Raw genomic sequence first — 21,511 nt, forward strand, 5'->3', positions numbered from 1 at the left:
AGGAGAGACATTCTGTAATGATCAATAAACCAATTGTTTGGAATGGAATGACCTTGCCTGGTGTCTCAGGGCTGGGTGTGTCTGCACCCGTGCCAACCCCCACCCCTGGCACTCCTTCTCTGCCATCTGTTATGGAACAAGCAGTGAAGAATCCTTCTACATCCCAGTGTGACGGTATTCCTGCGTGTCCACCCGGGACTTGCGTGACTGACGGTAGTGAAAACCGAGAGGAAGCTGCTGACATGATGAAGGAAGCCCTGATCACCAGAGATGGAGGATCTTCATTGCTGCCCTAAACACCAGGGGCATAACGGCACTTGAACTGAGGGGATGAACAGTGTACAACACAAGATAATCGGGTACAGACTGAGTGGACAGCCAGAGACTCTCTCCCAGGGCAAAAATGACTAATTACTGATGCGTGTGTGTGTCTCCCCCTCCCCACACAACGGTCTCCATGCCCCAAGGCAAGAGGAACTCTGAGAGAACCTCAAGATCAGAAACCTTCCTGCTTGTTCTGTGGGACGGGTGCCTGTTCTCCGCAGGGGAGTGGAGAGACGAGGGATACCCATTTCCTGTACGATCTAAGACAGCCCATCTCCCTGCTGATTGGAGGAAAAATATAGCAGGGGGAATGTCAGGGGTGAGTATTTTTACACAAGGGGCGTGGGTGAATAGAACATGCTGACTCGGGTGGTGGTAGAGACAGATACATTAGGGACATTTAAGAGACTTGGATAGGCACATGGATGATAGAAAAATGGAGGGTTATGTGAGAGGGAAGGGTTAGGTTAATCTTAGATTAGGTTAAAGGGCCAGCACAACATTGTGGGCTGAAGGGCCCGTACTTTTCTATGTTCTATATCCATCAGGAGTCTCTTTATCGACTACAGCTCAGCATTCTGCACCTTCATCCCCTCAAAACTAATCAATAAGCTCTAAGACCTTGCTCTCAATACCTCCTTCTGCAATTGGATCCTCAAACTCATCACTCACAGACCCGAGTCAGTTTGTATTGGTAAAATATCCGCTGCACAACCTCCCTCAGCACAGGGGCACCACGGGGCTGTGTGCTTAGACCCTTGCTCGACTCACTTTACACCCTGTGGCTGATTACAGCTCCAATACCGTACTCGAGTTTGCCGTGGGCCGTATCAGAGGGGGCGATGACTCAGCCTACAGGAAGGATATTGAAAGTTGGCCGGGTGGTGTGGTAACAACAACCTCTCACTCAATGTCAATAAGACCAAGGAACTGAGAGTAGGCTTCAGGAGAGGGAAACCAGAGACAGTACTTATCGGAGGATCAGAAGGTGGAGAGGGTCGGCAACTTTAAATTCCTGGGTGTTACGGTTTCAGAGAACCTGTCCTGGACCCGTCATGTAAATGTAATTGCAAAGAAAACACGGCAGCAGCTCTGATTCCTTTAATTCAGCACGACATCAAAAACTCAGACAGATTTCTACAGATGTGTGGTGCAGAGTGTATTGACTGGTCGTATCTCAGCCTGGTATGGAAACACCTGCACCTTTGAATGGAAAATTCTACAAAAGGCAATGGATTCGGCCCGGTATATCAGGGGTAAAGCCCTCTGAACCTCTGAACATGGAACGCTGCCGTAGGAAAGCAGCATCCATCATCAGGGGATCCCCACCACCCAGGCCGTGCTCTCGTCTCGCTGCTGCCGTCGGGCAGAAGGTACAGGAGCCCCGGGACTCTCACCACCAGGTCCAAGAACAGTTATCAGCCATCAGGCTCTTCTCCAAAGTGAGCGTTAACTACACTCACTTGCCCCTCCATTGAGATGTTCCCACAACCAATAATCTCACTTTAAGGCCTCTTTATTCCATATTCTCGTTATTTATTGCTATTGATTTATATCTGCACAGTTTGTTGTCTTCTGCATTCTGGTTGATTTTTCATTGATCCTGTTTACAGTTACGATTCTGTAGATTTGCTGAGTCTGCCTGCAGGAAAATGAATCTCAGGGTTGTACATGGAGATATATTTGTACTTTGAAAAATAAAATGTACTTTTGAGCTTTAGACAGGCTGCCACAGAGGCTGAACGATCCCGAACGCTCAGGAAGATGCTCAGCTGAGGACGGGGAGGGGTAAGGGGGAGGAGCTCGATCAGAGACCCCTCAGGGCTGGCAGGCACAGGGACGCTGGTGGGTCCAATTCCAGACGCCGGACCCCTGGTGAGATGGGAAGGTTTTTGGAGAGGGGGTGCAGGAGAGATTAGCTCCAGGTACTCAACAGTTTAGAACAATCAGGAGTGATCGCATTGAAACCTGTCAGATATTGAAAGGCCTAGACAGAGTGGATGTGGAAATGTGTCCTGCAGTGGGGGAGTCTAGGATCAGAGGGCACAGGCTTAGAATAGAGGAACGTCCATTTACAACAGAGATGAGGAGGAATTTATTCAGCCAGAGGGGGAGAATCTGTGGAATTCATTGCCTCAGACGGCCGTGAAGGCCAAGTCATTGGGTATATTTAAAGCGGAGGTTGATGGGTTCTTGATTAGTTAGGGGATTGAATGTTACAGGGAGAAGGCAGGAGAATGGGGTTGACAGGGAAGATAAATCAGCCATGATGGAATGGCGGAGCAGACTTGATACGCCGAATGGCCGAATTCTGCTCCTATCCTACGGTAGAGGGATGGCGTTAAGAGCAGAGGTGGGAGAAGGTGGGGGTGTATGTACAGGGATCTGGGAAGTAGGGAGAGCCGGCTGGAGCTGGGGGGAGGCAAGGTTGACAACAGGGGAGTGGAGGGGGCCCTTAGCTGAGAGCAGACACCATGCTGGTGGGGTTGCTGGCGGTGTAGGTGAGGCCGGACTGAGGGTGTAAGGCTGAGGGGGAGACGAGGTGGGAGGAGTGGCTGTAGGGCATGGCGAAGGCTGGGGAACCCAGGGCCAGGGTGCGGGGCTCCTCGATGAACGCCTCGGCCGTCTTCCGGCCCTTCTTTGTCTTGTTGGAGACCTTCCTGTTCCGGGTCTGAATCCCATCCTTCTTCATGGCCAAAGGGCGGTTCACCTGGAATGGCAGAATGAGTTGGCTGGGTCCATCAGGAAGGAGCATGGGGGAGTTTCACTCTGTGTCTGACCCCGGGAGTGTGTGATGGGACGGTGTGGAGGGAGTTCCACTCTGTGTCTGACTCCGGGAGTGTGTGATGGGACGGTGTGGAGGGAGCTTCACTCTGTGTCTGACCCTGGGAGTGTGTGATGGGACGGTGTGGAGGGAGCTTCACTCTGTGCCTGACCCAGGGCTGTGCGATGGGACGGTGTGCAGGGAGCTTCACTCTGTGTCTGATCCCGGGAGTGTGTGATGGGATGGTGTGGAGGGAGCTTCACTCTGTGTCTGACCTCGGGATGTGCGATGGGACGGTGTGGAGGGAGTTTCACTCCGTGTCTGACCCCGGGAGTGTGTGATGGGATGGTGTGGGGGGAGCTTCACTCTGTGTCTGACCCTGGGAGTGTGTGATGGGACGGTGTGGAGGGAGCCTCACCCTGTGTCTGACCCTGGGAGTGTGTAATGGGACAGTTTGGAGGGAGCTTCACTCTGTGTCTGACCCCGGGAGTGTGTGATGGGACGGTGTGGAGGGAGCCTCACCCTGTGTCTGACCCCAGCAGTCAGCTGCACTCTGTGTCTGTCACAGTTTTGATGTCTCCCTGGGTTCGCCTGTTTATTCCACAGCCCAAAGGGTCTGGAGGTTAACTGGCCGCGGTGAACCCCCTCATACGTTGGTGAGATGTAGGGCTGGAGGAGTCACAGGGAGAGGGTGTGAACTCAGCTGTGTGCACATACACACACAGAAAAACATAAGCACACAGACACACTGAAACACAGGCACACACCAGTACATGTGTGTACACTTGCACACACTGGAACAGACTCAAATACAAACATAGATACGCTTGTTCGTGAACACACACACACACACACACACAGCCACCCACCCACCCACAGACACACTGGGACACACCCACACCGAGTACTCACAATCGTACACGCGCGTGCGCGCGCGCACACACACACACACACACACACACACACACACAGAGTACTCACACACGTACACACTTGCTCACACCCACACACCCACTCACAGACACACTCCCTCACACACACCCTGAGTACTCACACACAGACACACTCGCTCACACACACACACCGAGCACTCACACACAGACACACTCGCTCACACACACACACACACCGAGCACTCACTGACAGACACACTCGCTCACACACACACACACACACACACTGAGTACTCACACACAGACACACTTGCTCACACACACACACACACCGAGCACTCACACACAGACACACTTGCTCACACACACACACACACCGAGCACTCACACACAGACACACTCGCTCACACACACACACACCGAGCACTCACACACAGACACACTTGCTCACACACACACACACACCGAGCACTCACTCACAGACACACTCGCTCACACACACACCGAGCACTCACACACAGACACACTTGCTCACACACACACACGGACCCAGCGAGCACTCAGACACAGACACACTCGGACACGCACACAGCAGCCGAGGTCAGAGCTCAGGATCGAGCCCGGGTCTCAGTCGTGGATGAGGCAGCGGTTCTGCTGGTGTGAGGCGAGAGGGAGGGTCGGGTACTCACATTGTGCAGCTTGTAGTACAGCCCGCAGGCATTGCAGACGGGTTCTCCACTGATGTTGCGTCTCCACAGGGTGGTGGTGCTGGTGTGGCAGTTGGCGCACTGTGTCCCGGCCCGCTTGCTCACAATCTGACGGGGAAGGTGAACCCGAGTTAGCTCGGCCAGAGATGTCTTTTCCTTACACCAGAGGGGAGAGCTGGGGGCTCTCTGGCCCCCAGCCCCCGCCCGGTCCTCGAGCTCACTGTAGCTCCCAACGCTGCAGCCGTTCGGGATGGGAAGGGTCCGGGAAGTGGTCCAGAGGGGGCGCAGCAGTACAATGCCTGCGCCGAGTTAAACTCACCTGCCTGCCTGCGATCTAATGCAGGGCAGCACAGCACTTGGCATAATGCTATTACAGTGGCAGCCGTGGGGATTTGAATCCTGTACGGTACTGTCTGTAGGGAGTTTGTGCTTCCTCCCCGTTGGGGGGGAGGGGGAGGGCCCCGATTTCCTCCCAAATCCCAAAGACGTACGGGTTCGGGTTAGTAAGCTGCTGGTGCTGGAAGTGTGGCCATACTCGCGGCTGCCCCCAGCACAACCTTCGGACTGTGTTGGTCGTTGACGCCAATGGTGCGTTTCACTGAGTGTCTCGATGTACCTGTGGCAGACAAAGCTAACCTTTACCCAAGTTTCACACTCCCTGTGCGTTCCGGGCCACACCTAAGACGTCTTCCTCCTGCCGGTGGCATACAGAGCAGACAGGCAGATAGATGGTGGGGTCCCAAGACAGCAGGGCTGAGGGGGCATTGAAACCTGGAACGATCTGGGTTTGGGAGAGGCCGAGACTGTCCCGGCACTGAAGGAATGCTTGGATGGTCACGCGTACCCCAGGGTGGAGAAGGCTGGCGACTGAGTTGGATCTGGAACCCAAGAGATTCTGCAGGTGCTGGAAACCTTGAGCCACGAACACCAGCTGCTGGAGTAACCCAGCAGGTCAGGGAGCATGGAGGGAATGTTTCAGGGCTGGAAAGGCAGGGGCAAGAAGCCAGAATAAGAAGATGGAATTCATTGCCACAGACAGCTACCGAGGCCAAGTCATTGGGTATGTTTAAAGCAGAGGTTGATGGGTTCATGTTTAGTAATGGCGACAAGGCAGGACAGTAGGGTTCAGAGGGAAAATCAATCAACCATGTTCAAGTGGTAGGTCAGCCTCAATGGGACTGAAGAGCCTAAATCTGCTCCTATGTCTTATGCTCTCATGTTGAGGAGTCACAATGCAACTCCATCAAACCCTGGCTCCATCACGCGTGGAGCATCGTGTTCAGTTCTGGTTGCTCCACAACGGGAAGTGTGTAGTCTGGAGACTTCGGAGAGGGTGCAGGAGAGGTTCACCAGGATTAGAGAGCGTACATAAGCTGGGTTTTGTCTGGAGTGGTGGAGACTAAGGGGAGAGTTTGAAGGAGATATGCGGGGAAATCTCTTTTACGCGGAGAGTGGCGGGTGCCTGGGATATGCTGCTAGGGGCAGGGGTGGAGGCAGATACGATAGAGGTGTTTAAGAGGTTTTTAGACGGACATATGAACCAGGAGCAGGCAGATGGGAACAGCACAGACACTGTGGGCCGAAGGGCCTGTCCCTGCATTGTACTGTTCAGCGTTATGGTGACCACAGACGAGCAGAGTTGTTGTGTAATCTGAGGGGGCTGACCCAGAGGGTGGAGAGGCTCTCACACCTTGCTGGTCTCCTCGGCTCTGGGGCGAAACCCTGACCACGGACGGGGTGGGGGTGGGGGCTTGCACACTCACCAGTCGCTTCTTGGGCCGGATGAGGGGGCGGTTCTGGCCGTTCATCTTGTGGTAGAGCCCGCAGGCGTTGCACAGGTAGTGTCCAGTGCCATCGCGGCGCCACAGCGGTGTGGCGGTCGCCCCGCAGTTCACGCACTCCCGCGCCTCTGCAATGGGGCACAGTGGGTTACATCGTCCGAGTGGGGAGTGTCATGGGATCCCTTTACACCATACACCCTTCCCCATCCCTGCAGTCATCGACAACCCCTCACCATTCCCCATCTCTACAGTCTTCAACAACCCCTCACCATCTCTACAGTCATCGACAACCCCTCACCCCCACCATCTCTACAGCCATCAACAACCCCTCACCCCTCACCATCTCTACAGTCACCAACAACCCCTCACCATTCCCCATCTCTACAGTCATCGACAACCTCTCACCCCCACCATCTCTACAGTCATCGACAACCCCTCACGCTTCCCCATCTCTACAGTCATCAACAACCCCTCATGCTTCCCCATCTCTACATTCATCGACAACCCCTCACCCCTCACTATCTCTACAGTCATCAACAACCCCTCACCCCCACCATCTCTACAGTCATCAACAACCCCTCACCCCTCACCATCTCTACAGTCATCGACAACCCCTCACCCTTCCCCATCTCTACAGTCATCAACAACCCCTCACCATTCCCCATCTCTACAGTCATCGACAACCCCTCACCCCTCACCATCTCTACAGTCATCAACAACCCCTCACCCTTCCCCATCTCTACAGTCATCAACCCCTCACCATTCCCCATCTCTACAGTCATCAACAACCCCTCACACTTCCCCATCTCTACAGTCATCAACAACCCTTCCCCATCTCTACAGTCATCGACAACCCCTCACCCTTCCCCATCTCTACAGTCAACAACCCCTCACCCCTCACCATCTCTACAGTCATCAACAACCCTTCCCCATCTCTACAGTCATCGACAACCCCTCACGCTTCCCCATCTCTACAGTCATCAACAACCACTCACCCCTCACCATCTCTACAGTCATCAACAACCCCTCACCCTTCCCCATCTCTACAGTCATCAACAACCCCTCACCATTCCCCATCTCTACAGTCATCAACAACCCCTCACCATTCCCCATCTCTACAGTCATCAACAACCCCTCACCCTTCCCCATCTCTACAGTCATCAACAACCCCTCACTCCTCACCATCTCTAGTCATCGACAACCCTTCCCCATCTCTACAGTCATCAACCCCTCACCCCCACCATCTCTACAGTCATCGACAACCCCTCACCCTTCCCCATCTCTACAGTCATCGACAACCCTTCCCCATCTCTACAGTCATCAACCCCTCACCCCTCACCATCTCTACAGTCATCAACAACCCTTCCCCATCTCTACAGTCATCGACAACCCCTCACCCTTCCCCATCTCTACAGTCATCGACAACCCCTCACACTTCCCCATCTCTACAGTCATCAACAACCCTTCCCCATCTCTACAGTCATCGACAACCCCTCACCCTTCCCCATCTCTACAGTCAACAACCCCTCACCCCTCACCATCTCTACAGTCATCAACAACCCTTCCCCATCTCTACAGTCATCGACAACCCCTCACGCTTCTCCATCTCTACAGTCATCAACAACCACTCACCCCTCACCATCTCTACAGTCATCGACAACCCCTCACGCTTCCCCATCTCTACAGTCATCGACAACCCCTCACCCCTCACCATCTCTACATTCATCGACAACCCCTCACCATTCCCCATCTCTACAGTCACCGACAACCCCTCACCCCTCACCATCTCTACAGTCATCAACAACCCCTCACCCCTCACCACCACTACAGTCATCGACAACCCCTCACCCCGACCATCTCTACAGTCATCGACAACCCCTCACCACTCACCATTTCTACAGTCATTGACAACCCCTCAGCCCCACCATCTCTACAGTCATCGACAACCCTTCCCCATCTCTACAGTCATCGACAACCCCTCACCCCTCACCATCCCTACAGTCATCAACAACCCCTCACCCTTCCCCATCTCTACAGTCACCGACAACCCCTCACCCTTCCCCATCTCTACAGTCAACGACAACCCCTCACCCTTCCCCATCTCTACAGTCATCGACAACCCTTCCCCATCTCTACAGTCATCGACAACCCCTCACCCCTCACCATCTCTACAGTCACCGACAACTTTTCCCCATCTCTACAGTCATCGACAACCCCTCACCCTCACCATCTCTACAGTCAACGACAACCCTTCCCCATCTCTACAGTCATCGACAACCCCTCACCCCTGACCATCTCTACAGTCATCGACAACCCTTCCCCATCTCTACAGTCATCGACAACCCCTCACCCCTCACCACCACTACAGTCATCAACAACCCCTCACTCCTCACCATCTCTACAGTCATCGACAACCCCTCACCCCTCACCATCTCTACAGTCATCAACAACCCCTCACCCCTCACCATCTCTACAGTCATCAACAACCCACACCCCTCACCATCTCTACAGTCATCGACAAACCTTCCCCATCTCTACAGTCATCGACAACCCCTCACCCCTCACCATCTCTACAGTCATCGACAACCCTTCACCATCTCTACATTCATCGACAACCCCTCACCATCTCTACAGTCATCGACAACCCCTCACTCCTCACCATCTCTACAGTCATCGACAACCCCTCACCCCTCACCATCTCTACAGTCATCAACAACCCCTCACCCCTCACCATCTCTACAGTCATCAACAACCCCTCACCCCTCACCATCTCTACAGTCGACAACCCCTCACCCCCACCATCTCTACAGTCATCAACAACCCCTCACTCCTCACCATCTCTAGTCATCGACAACCCTTCCCCATCTCTACAGTCATCAACCCCTCACCCCCACCATCTCTACAGTCATCGACAACCCCTCACCCTTCCCCATCTCTACAGTCATCAACAACCCCTCACCCCTCACCATCTCTACAGTCATCAACAACCCTTCCCCATCTCTACAGTCATCAACAACCCCTCACCCTTCCCCATCTCTACAGTCATCGACAACCCCTCACACTTCCCCATCTCTACAGTCATCAACAACCCTTCACCCTTCCCCATCTCTACAGTCATCGACAACCCCTCACGCTTCCCCATCTCTACAGTCATCAACAACCACTCACCCCTCACCATCTCTACAGTCATCAACAACCCTTCTCCGTCTCTACAGTCATCAACCCCTCACCCCTCACCACCACGACAGTCAACGACAATCCCTCACCCCTCACCATCTCTACAGTCATCGACAACCCCTCACCCTTCCCCATCTCTACAGTCATCAACAACCCCTCACCCCTCACCATCCCTACAGTCATCAACCCATCACCCCTCACCACCACTACAGTCATCAACAACCCCTCACTCCTCACCACCACTACAGTCATCGACAATCCCTCACCCCTCACCATCTCTACAGTCGACAACCCTTCCCCATCTCTACAGTCATCGACAACCCCTCACCCTCACCATCTCTACAGTCATCGACAACCCTTCCCCATCTCTACAGTCATCGACAACCCCTCACCCCTCACCACCACTACAGTCATCAACAACCCCTCACTCCTCAGCATCTCTACAGTCATTGACAACCCCTCACTCCTCACCATCTCTACAGTCATCGACAACCCCTCACCCCTCACCATCTCTACAGTCATCGACAACCCCTCACCCTTCCCCATCTCTACAGTCATCGACATCCTTCCCCATCTCTACAGTCATCGACAACCCCTCACCCCTCACCATCTCTACAGTCATTGACAACTCCTCACCCCCACCATCTCTACAGTCATTGACAACCCTTCCCCATCTCTACAGTCATCGACAACCCCTCACCCCTCACCATCTCTAAAGTCATCAACAACCCCTCACCCTTCCCAATCTCTACATTCATCGACAAACCCTCACCATTCCCCATCTCTACAGTCATCGACAATCCCTCACCCCTCACCATCTCTACAGTCGACAACCCTTCCCCATCTCTACAGTCATCGACAACCCCTCACCCCCACCATCTCTACAGTCATCGACAACCCCTCACCCCTCACCATTTCTACAGTCATTGACAACCCCTCACCCCTCACCATCCCTACAGTCATCAACAACCCCTCACCCTTCCCCATCTCTACAGTCATCGACAACCCTTCCCCATCTCTACAGTCATCAACAACCCCTTACCCTTCCCCATCTCTATAGTCATCGACAACCCCTCACCGTTCCCCATCTCTACAGTCATCAACAACCCCTCACCCCTCACCATCTCTACAGTCATCAACAATCCTTCCCCATCTCTACAGTCATCGACAACCCCTCACCCCTCACCATCTCTACAGTCATCGACAACCCCTCAGCCCTCACCATCTCTACAGTCATCGACAACCCCTCACCCCTCACCACCACTACAGTCATCGACAACCCCTCACCATCTCTACAGTCATTGACAACCCCTCACCCCCACCATCTCTACAGTCATCGACAACCCCTCCCCCCTCACCATATCTACAGTCATCGACAACCCCTCACCCTTCCCCATCTCTACAGTCATCGATAACCCTTCCCCATCTCTACAGTCATCGACAACCCCTCACCCTTCACCATCTCTACAGTCATAGACAACCCCTCACCCCTCACCACCACTACAGTCATCGACAACCCCTCACCATCTCTACAGTCATCGACAGCCCCTCACCATCTCTACTGTTATCAACAACCCTTCCCCATCTCTACAGTCATCGACAACCCCTCACCCCTCACCATCTCTACAGTCATCAACAACCCCTCACCATCTCTACAGTCATCGACAACCCCTCACCCCTCACCACCTCTACAGTCATCGACAACCCTTCCCCATCTCTGTAACCCTCTCCAGCCCCTACACTCCTCTCCGTCTCCATAACCCCCTCTGACTTCTACACCCTTCCTTGTCTCTGCAACCCCCTCTGGCCCCTAAGACCCTCCCTTGTCTATCTCCCTCCAGCCCTTACATCCCTCTGAATCTGTGTAACCTCCTCCCTCCTTTACATTTCTCTCCATCTATGTGACATCCCCTCTCATCCCATACAACCCTCCTGGTCTCTGTATCCCCTTACACCCCTCCCTATCTGTGTAACCTCCTCCCTAACCCTATCCCCCTCTCAATCTATGTGACACCCCACCTCCTCCTCTACAACCCTCCCAGTCTCTGTACCCCCTCCAGCCTTTACATCCCTCCCTATCTCCCTCCCCTACATTCCTCTCCATCTATGTGACCCCTTCCCATCTCAATAATGACCTCCAACCCCTCACCCCTCCCCATCTCTATAATGACCTCTGGTCCCTACACCCCGCTCTGTCTCCGTGACCACCCTCTCTCCTGCACGCACTTTGCTGTTGTCTTGCTCTATCGAATGTACGTCAGGGTGCAGACTGCCTGAAGATGGGCGTGTCTCACTCTACAAGAACATTCTCTGGTTCACGAAAGCCAAAATCCACCACTTTCAAATTTTCAAAGATTTAAGGTTTAGATTTATTTACCACACGTACATTGAAATATACCATGCAATGTGTCATTTCGAGACACTCGAGAACGTGCTGGGGCAGCCCACAAGTGTTGCCACACATTCTGGCACCAATGTAGCACACGCACACAATGCGTGGCAGAATGACAGTCCATGTTCTTCGGCCTCCAGCCTCCAGCAGACCTGGACACACCATCACTGGGCTTCCTACTACCCTAGTGGACTCGCAGAGATTCACCGACCTTGGGCTTTGGCCACCGGACGTTCGATTCGATCCTCGGCATTGAACCAGGGCTTGGCAATGACGGGACCTTGAACACAAGGTCTCACCAATATGCAAACCCAAAAGGGCTACTGGACCTCGCCCCTCCTGCCCGCACGGATCTCTGACTCTGGATCCCACCGACAGCCCCCTGACACTGGGGGAGCCAGCAGCCTCGGTCTGTCAACTGGACATCCCGGCCCGGTCAGCCAATGTCCACATCGCTGTCCTGAAGGCTCTAGACTCTGGCCTGTCCTCTATTTCCTCCACATCCCTGTCCTTAAAACTCTAACCTGGACAATAAGACATCGAAACAGAATGAGGCCATTTGGCCCATTGAGTCTGTTCTGCCACCTGGTGTGGTCCGAATCAGGTTGCCTTTTCCAACCTCAAGCCACGGTGTTGCCTGTTTGCAGCTGCCCAGCAAAGAGGCGTCAGGGTCGGGCACTCGGCTGGAGTGCTGGAGGCGGTGTGGCACAGCGTCCCTGCTGGAGTCGGTGCTGCCCCCCGGTGTTTGCCCAGTAGAAGACAAGCTGTGTTGTGTTCAACTGCAGACTGCTGCAACGTTAGTGGACCCAGGGACTTTTTGTGTGACTGTAACTCACTGCTATCTATATGTGCCTTGTGCTGTGTATGAATGTTGATACTGTGTTTTGCATCTTGGCCCTGGAGTAATGCTGTTTCATTTGGCTGTATTCATGAGAATTCACGTATGGTTGGATGTCAATTCAACTTGACCTTAAATGAGATCTTGATTGCTATCACTGAAATATGTTACGAAATTTGTTGTTTTGAGGCAGCAATACAGTGTAATACATAAAACCTATAAATTACAATGAAATATTAAATAAATATTATTGACTTCAGGAGGAGGAAACTGGAAGTCCACAAACAGGTTCTCACTGAGGGACCAGGGGTGGAGAGGGTCGGCAACTTTAAATTCCCTGCTGTTATCATTTCAGAGGACCAGCACATAAGTGCAACTACGAAGAATGCGCAGCAGCATCTGTACTGCCTTGGAAGTTTGCATAGACTCGGCATGCGATCTAAAAGTTCAATAAACTTCTATAGATGTGTGGTGGCCGCATCACAGCCTGGTATGGAAACACCAATGCCTTTGATCAGAAAATCCTACAAGAAGAAGTAGATGTGGCCCAGTCCATCCCGGGTAAAGCTCTCCCCATCTACACGGAGCAGAGTTGCAGGAAAGCAGTATCCATCATCAAGGACCACCACCACCCAGATCATACTCTCTTCTCGCTGTTGTCATTAGGAGCAAGGTCAAGGAGTTTCAGGACTCCCACCACAGTTATTACCCTTCAACCAACAGGCTCCTGAACCAGAGAGGATAATTTCACTTGCACCATCACTGAACCATAGAACCATAGACCATAGAAACTACAGCACAGAAACAGGCCCTTTGGCCCTTCTTGGCTGTGCCGAACCATTTTCTGCCTAGTCCCACTGACCTGCACACGGACCATATCCCTCCATACACCTCCCATCCATGTATCTGTCCAATTTATTCTTAAATGTTAAAAAAGAACCCGCATTTACCACCTCGTCTGGCAGCTCATTCCATACTCCCACCACTCTCTGTGTGAAGAAGCCCCCCCTAATGTTCCCTTTAAACTTTTCCCCCCTCACCCTTAACCCATGTCCTCTGGTTTTTTCTCCCCTTGCCTCAGTGGAAAAAGCCTGCTTGCATTCACTCTATCTATACCCATCATAATTTTATATACCTCTATCAAATCTCCCCTCATTCTTCTACGCTGCAGGGAATAAAGTCCTAACCTATTCAACCTTTCTCTGTAATTGAGTTTCTCAAGTCCCGGCAACATCCTTGTAAACCTCCTCTGCACTCTTTCAACCTTATTTATATCCTTCCTGTAATTTGGTGACCAAAACTGAACACAATACTCCAAATTCGGCCTCACCAATGCCTTATACAACCTCATCATAACATTCCAGCTCTTATACTCAATACTTCGATTAATAAAGGCCAATGTACCAAAAGCTCTCTTTACGACCCTATCTACCTGTGACGACACTTTTAGGGAATTTTGTATCTGTATTCCCAGATCCCTCTGTTCCACTGCACTCCTCAGTGCCTTACCATTAACCCTGTATGTTCTACCTTGGTTTGTCCTTCCAACGTGCAATACCTCACACTTGTCTGCATTAAACTCCATCTGCCATTTTTCAGCCCATTTTTCCAGCTGGTCCAAGTCCCTCTGCAGGCTCTGAAAACCTTCCTCACTGTCTACTACACCTTCAATCTTTGTATCATCAGCAAACTTGCTGATCCAATTTACCACATTATCATCCAGATCATTGATATAGATGACAAATAACAATGGACCCAGCACTGATCCCTGTGGCACACCACTAGTCACAGGCCTCCACTCGGAGAAGCAATTCTCTACCACCACTCTCTGGCTTCTTCCATCGAGCCAATGTCTAATCCAATTTACCACCTCTCCATGTATACTTAGCAACTGAATTTTCCTAACTAACCTCCCATGCGGGACCTTGTCAAAGGCCTTACTGAAGTCCACGTAGACAATATCCACTGCCTTCCCTTCATCCACTTTCCTGGTAACCTCCTCGAAAAACTCCAACAGATTGGTCAAACATGACCTACCACGCACAAAGCCATGTTGACTCTCCCTAATAAGCCCCTGTCTATCCAAATGCTTGTAGATTCTGTCTCTTAGTACTCCCTCCAATAACTTACCTACTACTGACGTTAAACTCACCGGCCTATAATTTCCTGGATTACTTTTCGATCCTTTTTTAAACAACGGAACAACATGAGCCACTCTCCAATCCTCCGGCACTTCACCCGTAGACAGCGACATTTTAAATATTTCTGCCAGGGCTCCCGCAATTTCAACACTAGTCTCCTTCAAGGTCCGAGGGAACACTCTGTCAGGTCCCGGGGATTTATCCACTTTAGTTTTCCTCAAGACAGCAAGCACCTCCTCCTTTTCAATCTGTACAGTTTCCATGGTCTCACTACTTGATTCCCTCAATTCCATAGATTTCATGCCAGTTTCCTTAGTAAATACAGATGCAAAAAACCTATTTAAGATCTCCCCCATTTCCTTTGGTCTGCACAAAGCCGACCACTCTGATCTTCAAGAGGACCAATTTTATCCCTTACAATCCTTTTGCTCTTAATATACTTGTAAAAGTGCTTTGGATTATCCTTCACTTTGACTGCCAAGGCAACCTCATGTCTTCTTTTAGCCCTCCTGATTTCTTTCTTAAGTATTTTTTTGCACTTCTTATACTCCTCAAGCACCTGATTTACCCCCTGTTTCCTATACATTTCATACAACTCCCTCTTCTTCTTTATCAGAGTTGCAATATCCCTTGAGAACCAAGATTCCTTATTCCTATTCAATTTGCCTTTAATCCTGACAGGAACATACAAACTCTGCACTCTCAAAATTTCCCCTTTGAAGGCTTCCCACCTACCAATCACATCTTTGCCAGGGAACAACCTGTCCCAATCCACGCTTTTTAGATCCTTTCTCATTTCTTCAAATTTGGCCTTCTTCCAGTTCAGAACCTCAACCCTAGGACCAGATCTATCCTTGTCCATGATCAAATTGAAACTAATGATGTTATGATCACTGGAACCAAAGTGCTCCCCTACACAGACTTCTGTCACTTGCCCTAATTCGTTACCTAACAGGAGATCCAATATTGCATCCCCTCTAGTTGGTCCCTCTATATATTGATTTAGAAAACTTTCCTGAACACGTTTTACAAACTCTAAACCATCTAGACCTAACAGTATGGGAGTCCCAATCAATGTATGGAAAATTAAAATCCCCTACCACCACAACTTTATGTTTCCTGCAGTTGCCTGCTATCATGAAATGTTTCCACAACGTATGGGCTCACTTTCGAACTCTTTATCTCATGTTCTCGTTATATATTACTTGCTTATTTATTTACTTCTTTACTATTTCCCTTTTTTCCTTTTGTATTTGCACATTGTTTGTCCTGTTGGGTGCAGTCTATTATGTTTCTCGCATTAACTGAGTATGCCCCCAAGAAAACGAATCTCAGGGTGGTATATGGTGACATATATGTACTTTGAGAATGAACTCACTTAGAACTTTATACACTTGTACTTTGTAATGCAAACAGAGAGCAAACACAAAGATACTGAGTTAGTGTTCACGGGCTGGTCCATTATCCATTCAGAAATCTGATGCTAATGGCGAAGAAGCTGTTCCTGAAGCGCTGAGTGTGTGTCTTCAGGCTCCTGTACCTCCTCTTTGGTGGTAGTAACAAGAAAAGGGCATGTCCTGGGCGGTGGGGGTCCTGAATAATGGATGCCGCCTTTTTGAGGCACGTCTTTTGAAGCTGTCTTCAATGCTGGGGAGGCTAGTGCCCATGTTGGAGCTGGTTTCTGCAACGTTTTCCAATCTCGTGCATTAGCAGTGATGCAACAACTGTAAGAATGCTCTCCACTGTACACTGCAGAAATTTGCGAGTGTATTTGATGGCATACCAAGTCTCTTCAAACTCCAAAAGAAATATAGCTGCTGTCTTTATAACCGCATCAATATGTGGGCCCAGGTTAAATCCTCAGAGACATTGACACCCAGGATCTTGAAATTGCTCGCCCTTTCCACTGCTGATTCCTTGGTGAGGTCTGGTGTGTGTTCCCAACTTCCCCTTCCCGAAGTCTATTATCAATTCCTTGGTCTTACTGACATTGTGTGCAAGGATGTTGCTGAGACACCACTCAACCAGCTGATCAGTCTCATGGCTGTACGCCTCCACGTCACCATCTGAAATTCCACCAACAACACTGTGTCATCGGCAAACTTATGGATGGTGTTTGAACTGTACCTAGCCATACAGTCATGGCACAGTCACAGTCTTCTGAGGTTTGACATGTCATCTGTTCAGAGATGGTCTTCTGCACACCATTGTAACGTGTGGTTACTTGAGTCATTGTTGCCTTCCTGTCAGCTTGAACCAGTCTGGCCATTCTCCTCTGACCTCTCTCTCATTATTGAAACATTTTCACCCTCAGAACTGCCGCTCACTGGATTTTTTTGGTTTATCACACCATCCTCTGTAAACTCAAGCAATTGTTGTGTGAAAATCCTAAGCGAACAGCAGTCTCTGAGATACTCAAACTATCCCATCTGGCACCAACGATCATTTTGCAGTCAAAGTCACTTAAGTTACATTTCTTCCTTATTCTGTTGTTCTGAACAACAACTGAACCTCTTGACCACGTCTGCATGCTTTTATGCATTGTGCTACTGCCACATGATTGGCTGATTAGATATTTGCATTAATGAGCAGGAGTAAAGGTGTGGACACTGACTGTATGTTCTGTTATTGTTTTTACTATCTCAAAGCAGCGTTGTAATGAAATGGTTTGTTCAATGGCACGCAAAAACAAGTTCTTCACTGTGCCTCGGTACTCTTGACAATTTACTAATTTTAGTTAGCAAGAACAGAAACAAAGATGGATTATGGAACTACGTAAATGATAGAAGGTGTGGGTGGTGCCGTTGTGTAGCTGCTAGCGTGATGCTTTACAGCACCGCCAATCGGTGCTCAATTCCCGCCGCTGTCCATAAGGCATTTGTACCTTCTCCTCGCGACCGCGTGGGTCTCCAGTTGACTCCAAAATTCCCAAAGACGTATGGGTTAGGGTTAGTGAGTCGTGGGCATGATATATTGGCCCTCAGACTGCGTTGCTTGTTGGCACAAATGATGCATTTCGTGGTGTGTTTCAATGTACATCTGACAAATAAAGCTAAGCTTTCAACATCTGCCCTCTAGTTTTAGACAACCCTGCTCTGGAGGAGGGGTAAAGGTTATGATAATCCTTTTTATCTATTCCCTTCGTGGTTTTATAAACCTCTGTATCAGGTCGCCCCTCAAACCTCCGACGCTCCAAGGGAAAACAGTCCCAGTCTATCCAGCCTCAAGTTCTCCATTCCCAGCAACATCCTCGGGAAACTTTCCTAGCTTAATTGGTGTCCTCTTGCTGGTTCGCCAGGAACTACGTTTCAATGTACATGTGACAGATAAAAGTTAATCTTTAATACGCTAATGATCTGATCTGCACGAGCAGTACGCAGGATAAGATCTTCACTGTATCTTGGTACATGTGAATAATAAACCATAACCAATATGGTTGTGTTCCTTATTGAGGGATGGTGCAGAGCACACCAGGATGCTAGCATGCAGGATATTCAACTACACTTTACTGATAACCCTGCTTGTGCAGTATGTGAACTCCTCTCATGTGGGAGTGGCCAACTGAGTGGCAGAGGAATAAAACCCTACCAACCATGCCTGACGAGCCCCATCTGTCCTAAGCGACTGGTTTTAAGGCACCAGTAACCCACCTTTGCCCCTGAGAGTTTGACTGACTCCTCGGCTGTGTCTGTGTCTCTGTGCACTTCTCCAGGCTAGCGGCCCACAGATTATCACAAGCCTATCCACATTTGGGTGTATCTGAAAGGCATTGCCCAGCCCTTTCTCAGCTTGTCTCATACATTTAGCAAGCTAGTGTGGGCAGTTTAGGTTGGTAAGCCTCCAGATATTTCTCATAGATATATGCGAACAAAAACAGCCTGACTGTAATTCTATTTTTGTCGGGGATCTCACTTGGACTGTGGTGCCAACTCATCGATGGTCAACTACTTCTGACGCCATGTTGTGTTCGTCATTGAGGGAGAGTGCAGAGCACACCAGGATGCTAGCATGCAGGACACTCAACTACACTTTATCAATAACCCTGCTTGTACAGTATGTGATCTCCTCCCCGTAGGAGCGGCTAACTGAGTGGCAGAGGAGTAACCTATTGATTCCCACCAGTAACACCAATACCAAATAAAGACAAGTATGCCACATGCTAAAACAAGGACTGTTTTGTCACTTACCGGTCAGACAGAGGGGTATCTTCTGTTTCTGCGGAGACAGGCATCCCTCAGTGAGGTATCCTCCAGCCGAGTGATACAGGGCGCCATTGTAGACCGGGGAGGAGGTGGTGTACGGGGTGCTCGGCAGCCCCAGCTGCGCCTCATGGCCCAGCGACATCAGGTTGGGGCTGGCTCTCTCCACCTTCAGGCCGTCCTTCGATTTCGGGCTCTCCCTGCCATCCCGGCCGGACGGGGAGAGGGCGAGCTCACCGGCGGAGACCTCCTTCAGCTGGGTGACCGGGAAGCCGTAGAGGTGCTGGCTGTGGTGGGGCGAGGACAGGCTCGGGGAGCCCTGGTACAGGGGCAGCGTGCCCTTGCCGTAGGGGCTGATTGGCTGCCAGGGCCCGGGGTATGGGTGGCCGATCGCCTGCCCGCTCTCCATCCACGCTAGGCTGTTCAGTAAATGCGGGCTGTAGACCTGCCGGCCAGCTGGTTGGAGGAGGGAGAAGGGAGAGAGGGAAGGGAGGGAGAGAAGAAGTGGAGTTGAAATGCGGTAGTGTGTTCTCCAGGGGTGGGTTCCTCCCTCCTCCACTGCCTCCATCCCACCGCCACTGTTGTACGGAGGCACGAGCGATGAGGAGGGAGCACCATGGGAGGGATGGTAAGGAGGGAGTGCTGCACTGTGTGGGGGGCAGTGAGGAGGGAGCACTGTACTGTGGGAGGGGAGGGGAGGTGAGGTGAGAGCATCAGGCTGAGGGAGGGGAGGCAAGGAGGGAACGCTGGGCTGCGGGAGGGACAGTGAGGAGGGAATTCTATGCTGTGCGAGGGGTGGTGAGGAGGGAGTTCTGTGTTGTGGGAGGAGTGGTGAGGAGGGAATACTGTGTTGTGGGAGGGGAGGCAAGGAGGGAGTTCTGAGCTGCGGGAGGGACAGAGAGGAGGGAGTACTGTGCTCTGGGAGGGCTGTGAGGAGGGAGTCCATACTGCAGGAGGGTGGGATATGAGTGAGGGCAGAGGAGACAACTTCCTTGGGTGGCGTTAAACTCCTCAGCTGATCCAGGTCACCTCTCCCACCACCTTGGCCCTCCACCCACCTCGGGATGAGGGAGCTGGGACCACAGACACTCGCCAAGGTCCCCCTGGCAAACGGGCCTGGTGGATGCTGGGGAATATCTCCAGGTCCTCCCAAGTGGCCTGAACTCCATACTGGTCACAGAGCAGTTACTGCGGAAGGAGAGAGTTTCATCTGCGTGAGTGTGGCTGATTGGCAGACAAGTCAGGAAGCTTCTGACGCTGTGGGGGTGGGAGGCTGTGAGCTCTCTCCTTCCTCCGCCGTCTTAGATCTGGGACCTCGGAGAGGGGAAATACCACGTTCTACCTAGCGAGAGATGGGGAAGTACTGAGATGCTCTGGCAAGAGAGCAGGGAGTGTATGGGCCAAACAGCCTCCCCACTCTTTGATTTGAGCCCGGTTGCCTTCTCAGGGGCAATTATCTCCACTGGGTCTAACCCTCAGTGTGACTCCAGGGTTGTTTACAAACCCATGACCCGTTCCACAGTGACACAAGGAATTCCTGGGAAGGCTGCCTGGCTCTACAGACTGGAAAAGGTGGGTTTATTCTCTCTGGGGAGGTAGCATTGGATAATTATAAGAGGACAATAGACAGGAATAGAATGGAATAGAAAGGAATACAAATGCAATGTTAGCATTAATTTCGAGAGGACAAGAATATAAAAGCAAGGATGCTGAGGCCTTATAAAGCATTGGTCAGACCACACTTGGAAAATTTTATGAGCAGTTTTGGGTCCTTATCTAAGAAATGATGTGCTGGCATTGGAGAGGGATCAAAGGAAGATCCTGGGATTGAAAGGGTTAATGTATGAGGAGTGTTTGATGGCTCTGGGCCTGTACTCGCTGGAGTTTAAAGAGTGAAGAACTGAAACCTACCAAATATTGAAAGGCCTGGATAGAGTGGACATGGAGAGGATGTTTTCTATAGTGAGGGAGTCTAGGACCAGAGGGCACAGCCTCAGAATATAAGAATTTCCCTTTGGAACAGAGAGGAGGAGGAATTTCTTCAGCTAGAGGGTGGCGAATCTGTAGAATTCATTGCCGCAGACAGCCATGGAGGCCAGATCACTGAGTATCTTTAAAACAGAGGTCGATGGGTTCTTCATTTAGTCAGGGCGTCAAAGGTTACGGAGAGAAGACAGGAGAATGGGGTTGAGAGGGATAATAAATCAGCCATGATCAAATGGCTGAGTTGACTTGATGGGCCAAAAGGCTCAATTTTTCTCCTTTGATTTATCGTCCAGGATAGAGAGATTTCTT

The 21,511-nt window shown here is 51.0% G+C and overlaps 1 protein-coding gene across 4 annotated transcripts in view; it reads right to left on the reverse strand.

Moving 5' to 3' along the window:
• Positions 1-1,395: 1,395 nt before the first annotated feature.
• LOC140189856 (GATA-binding factor 2-like) overlaps positions 1,396-21,511 on the reverse strand; it is a 56,185-nt gene continuing 36,069 nt past the window's right edge. For 3 of the 4 annotated variants that reach the window (XM_072246176.1, XM_072246178.1, XM_072246177.1), the window contains 4 exons: positions 19,205-19,672; positions 6,452-6,597; positions 4,671-4,796; positions 1,400-3,034 (listed from right to left, as the gene is read on the reverse strand). In XM_072246176.1, the coding sequence (XP_072102277.1) occupies positions 2,780-3,034; positions 4,671-4,796; positions 6,452-6,597; positions 19,205-19,672 (995 nt within the window). In that variant the 3' untranslated portion in view covers positions 1,400-2,779. Of the gene's footprint in view, positions 3,035-4,670; positions 4,797-6,451; positions 6,598-19,204; positions 19,673-21,511 lie in introns of all 4 variants that reach the window. The other variant, XM_072246179.1, reaches the window with a different exon arrangement.

Source organism: Mobula birostris, chromosome 29, assembly GCF_030028105.1.
Source record: "Mobula birostris isolate sMobBir1 chromosome 29, sMobBir1.hap1, whole genome shotgun sequence".
Classification (NCBI taxonomy): domain Eukaryota; kingdom Metazoa; phylum Chordata; class Chondrichthyes; order Myliobatiformes; family Myliobatidae; genus Mobula; species Mobula birostris.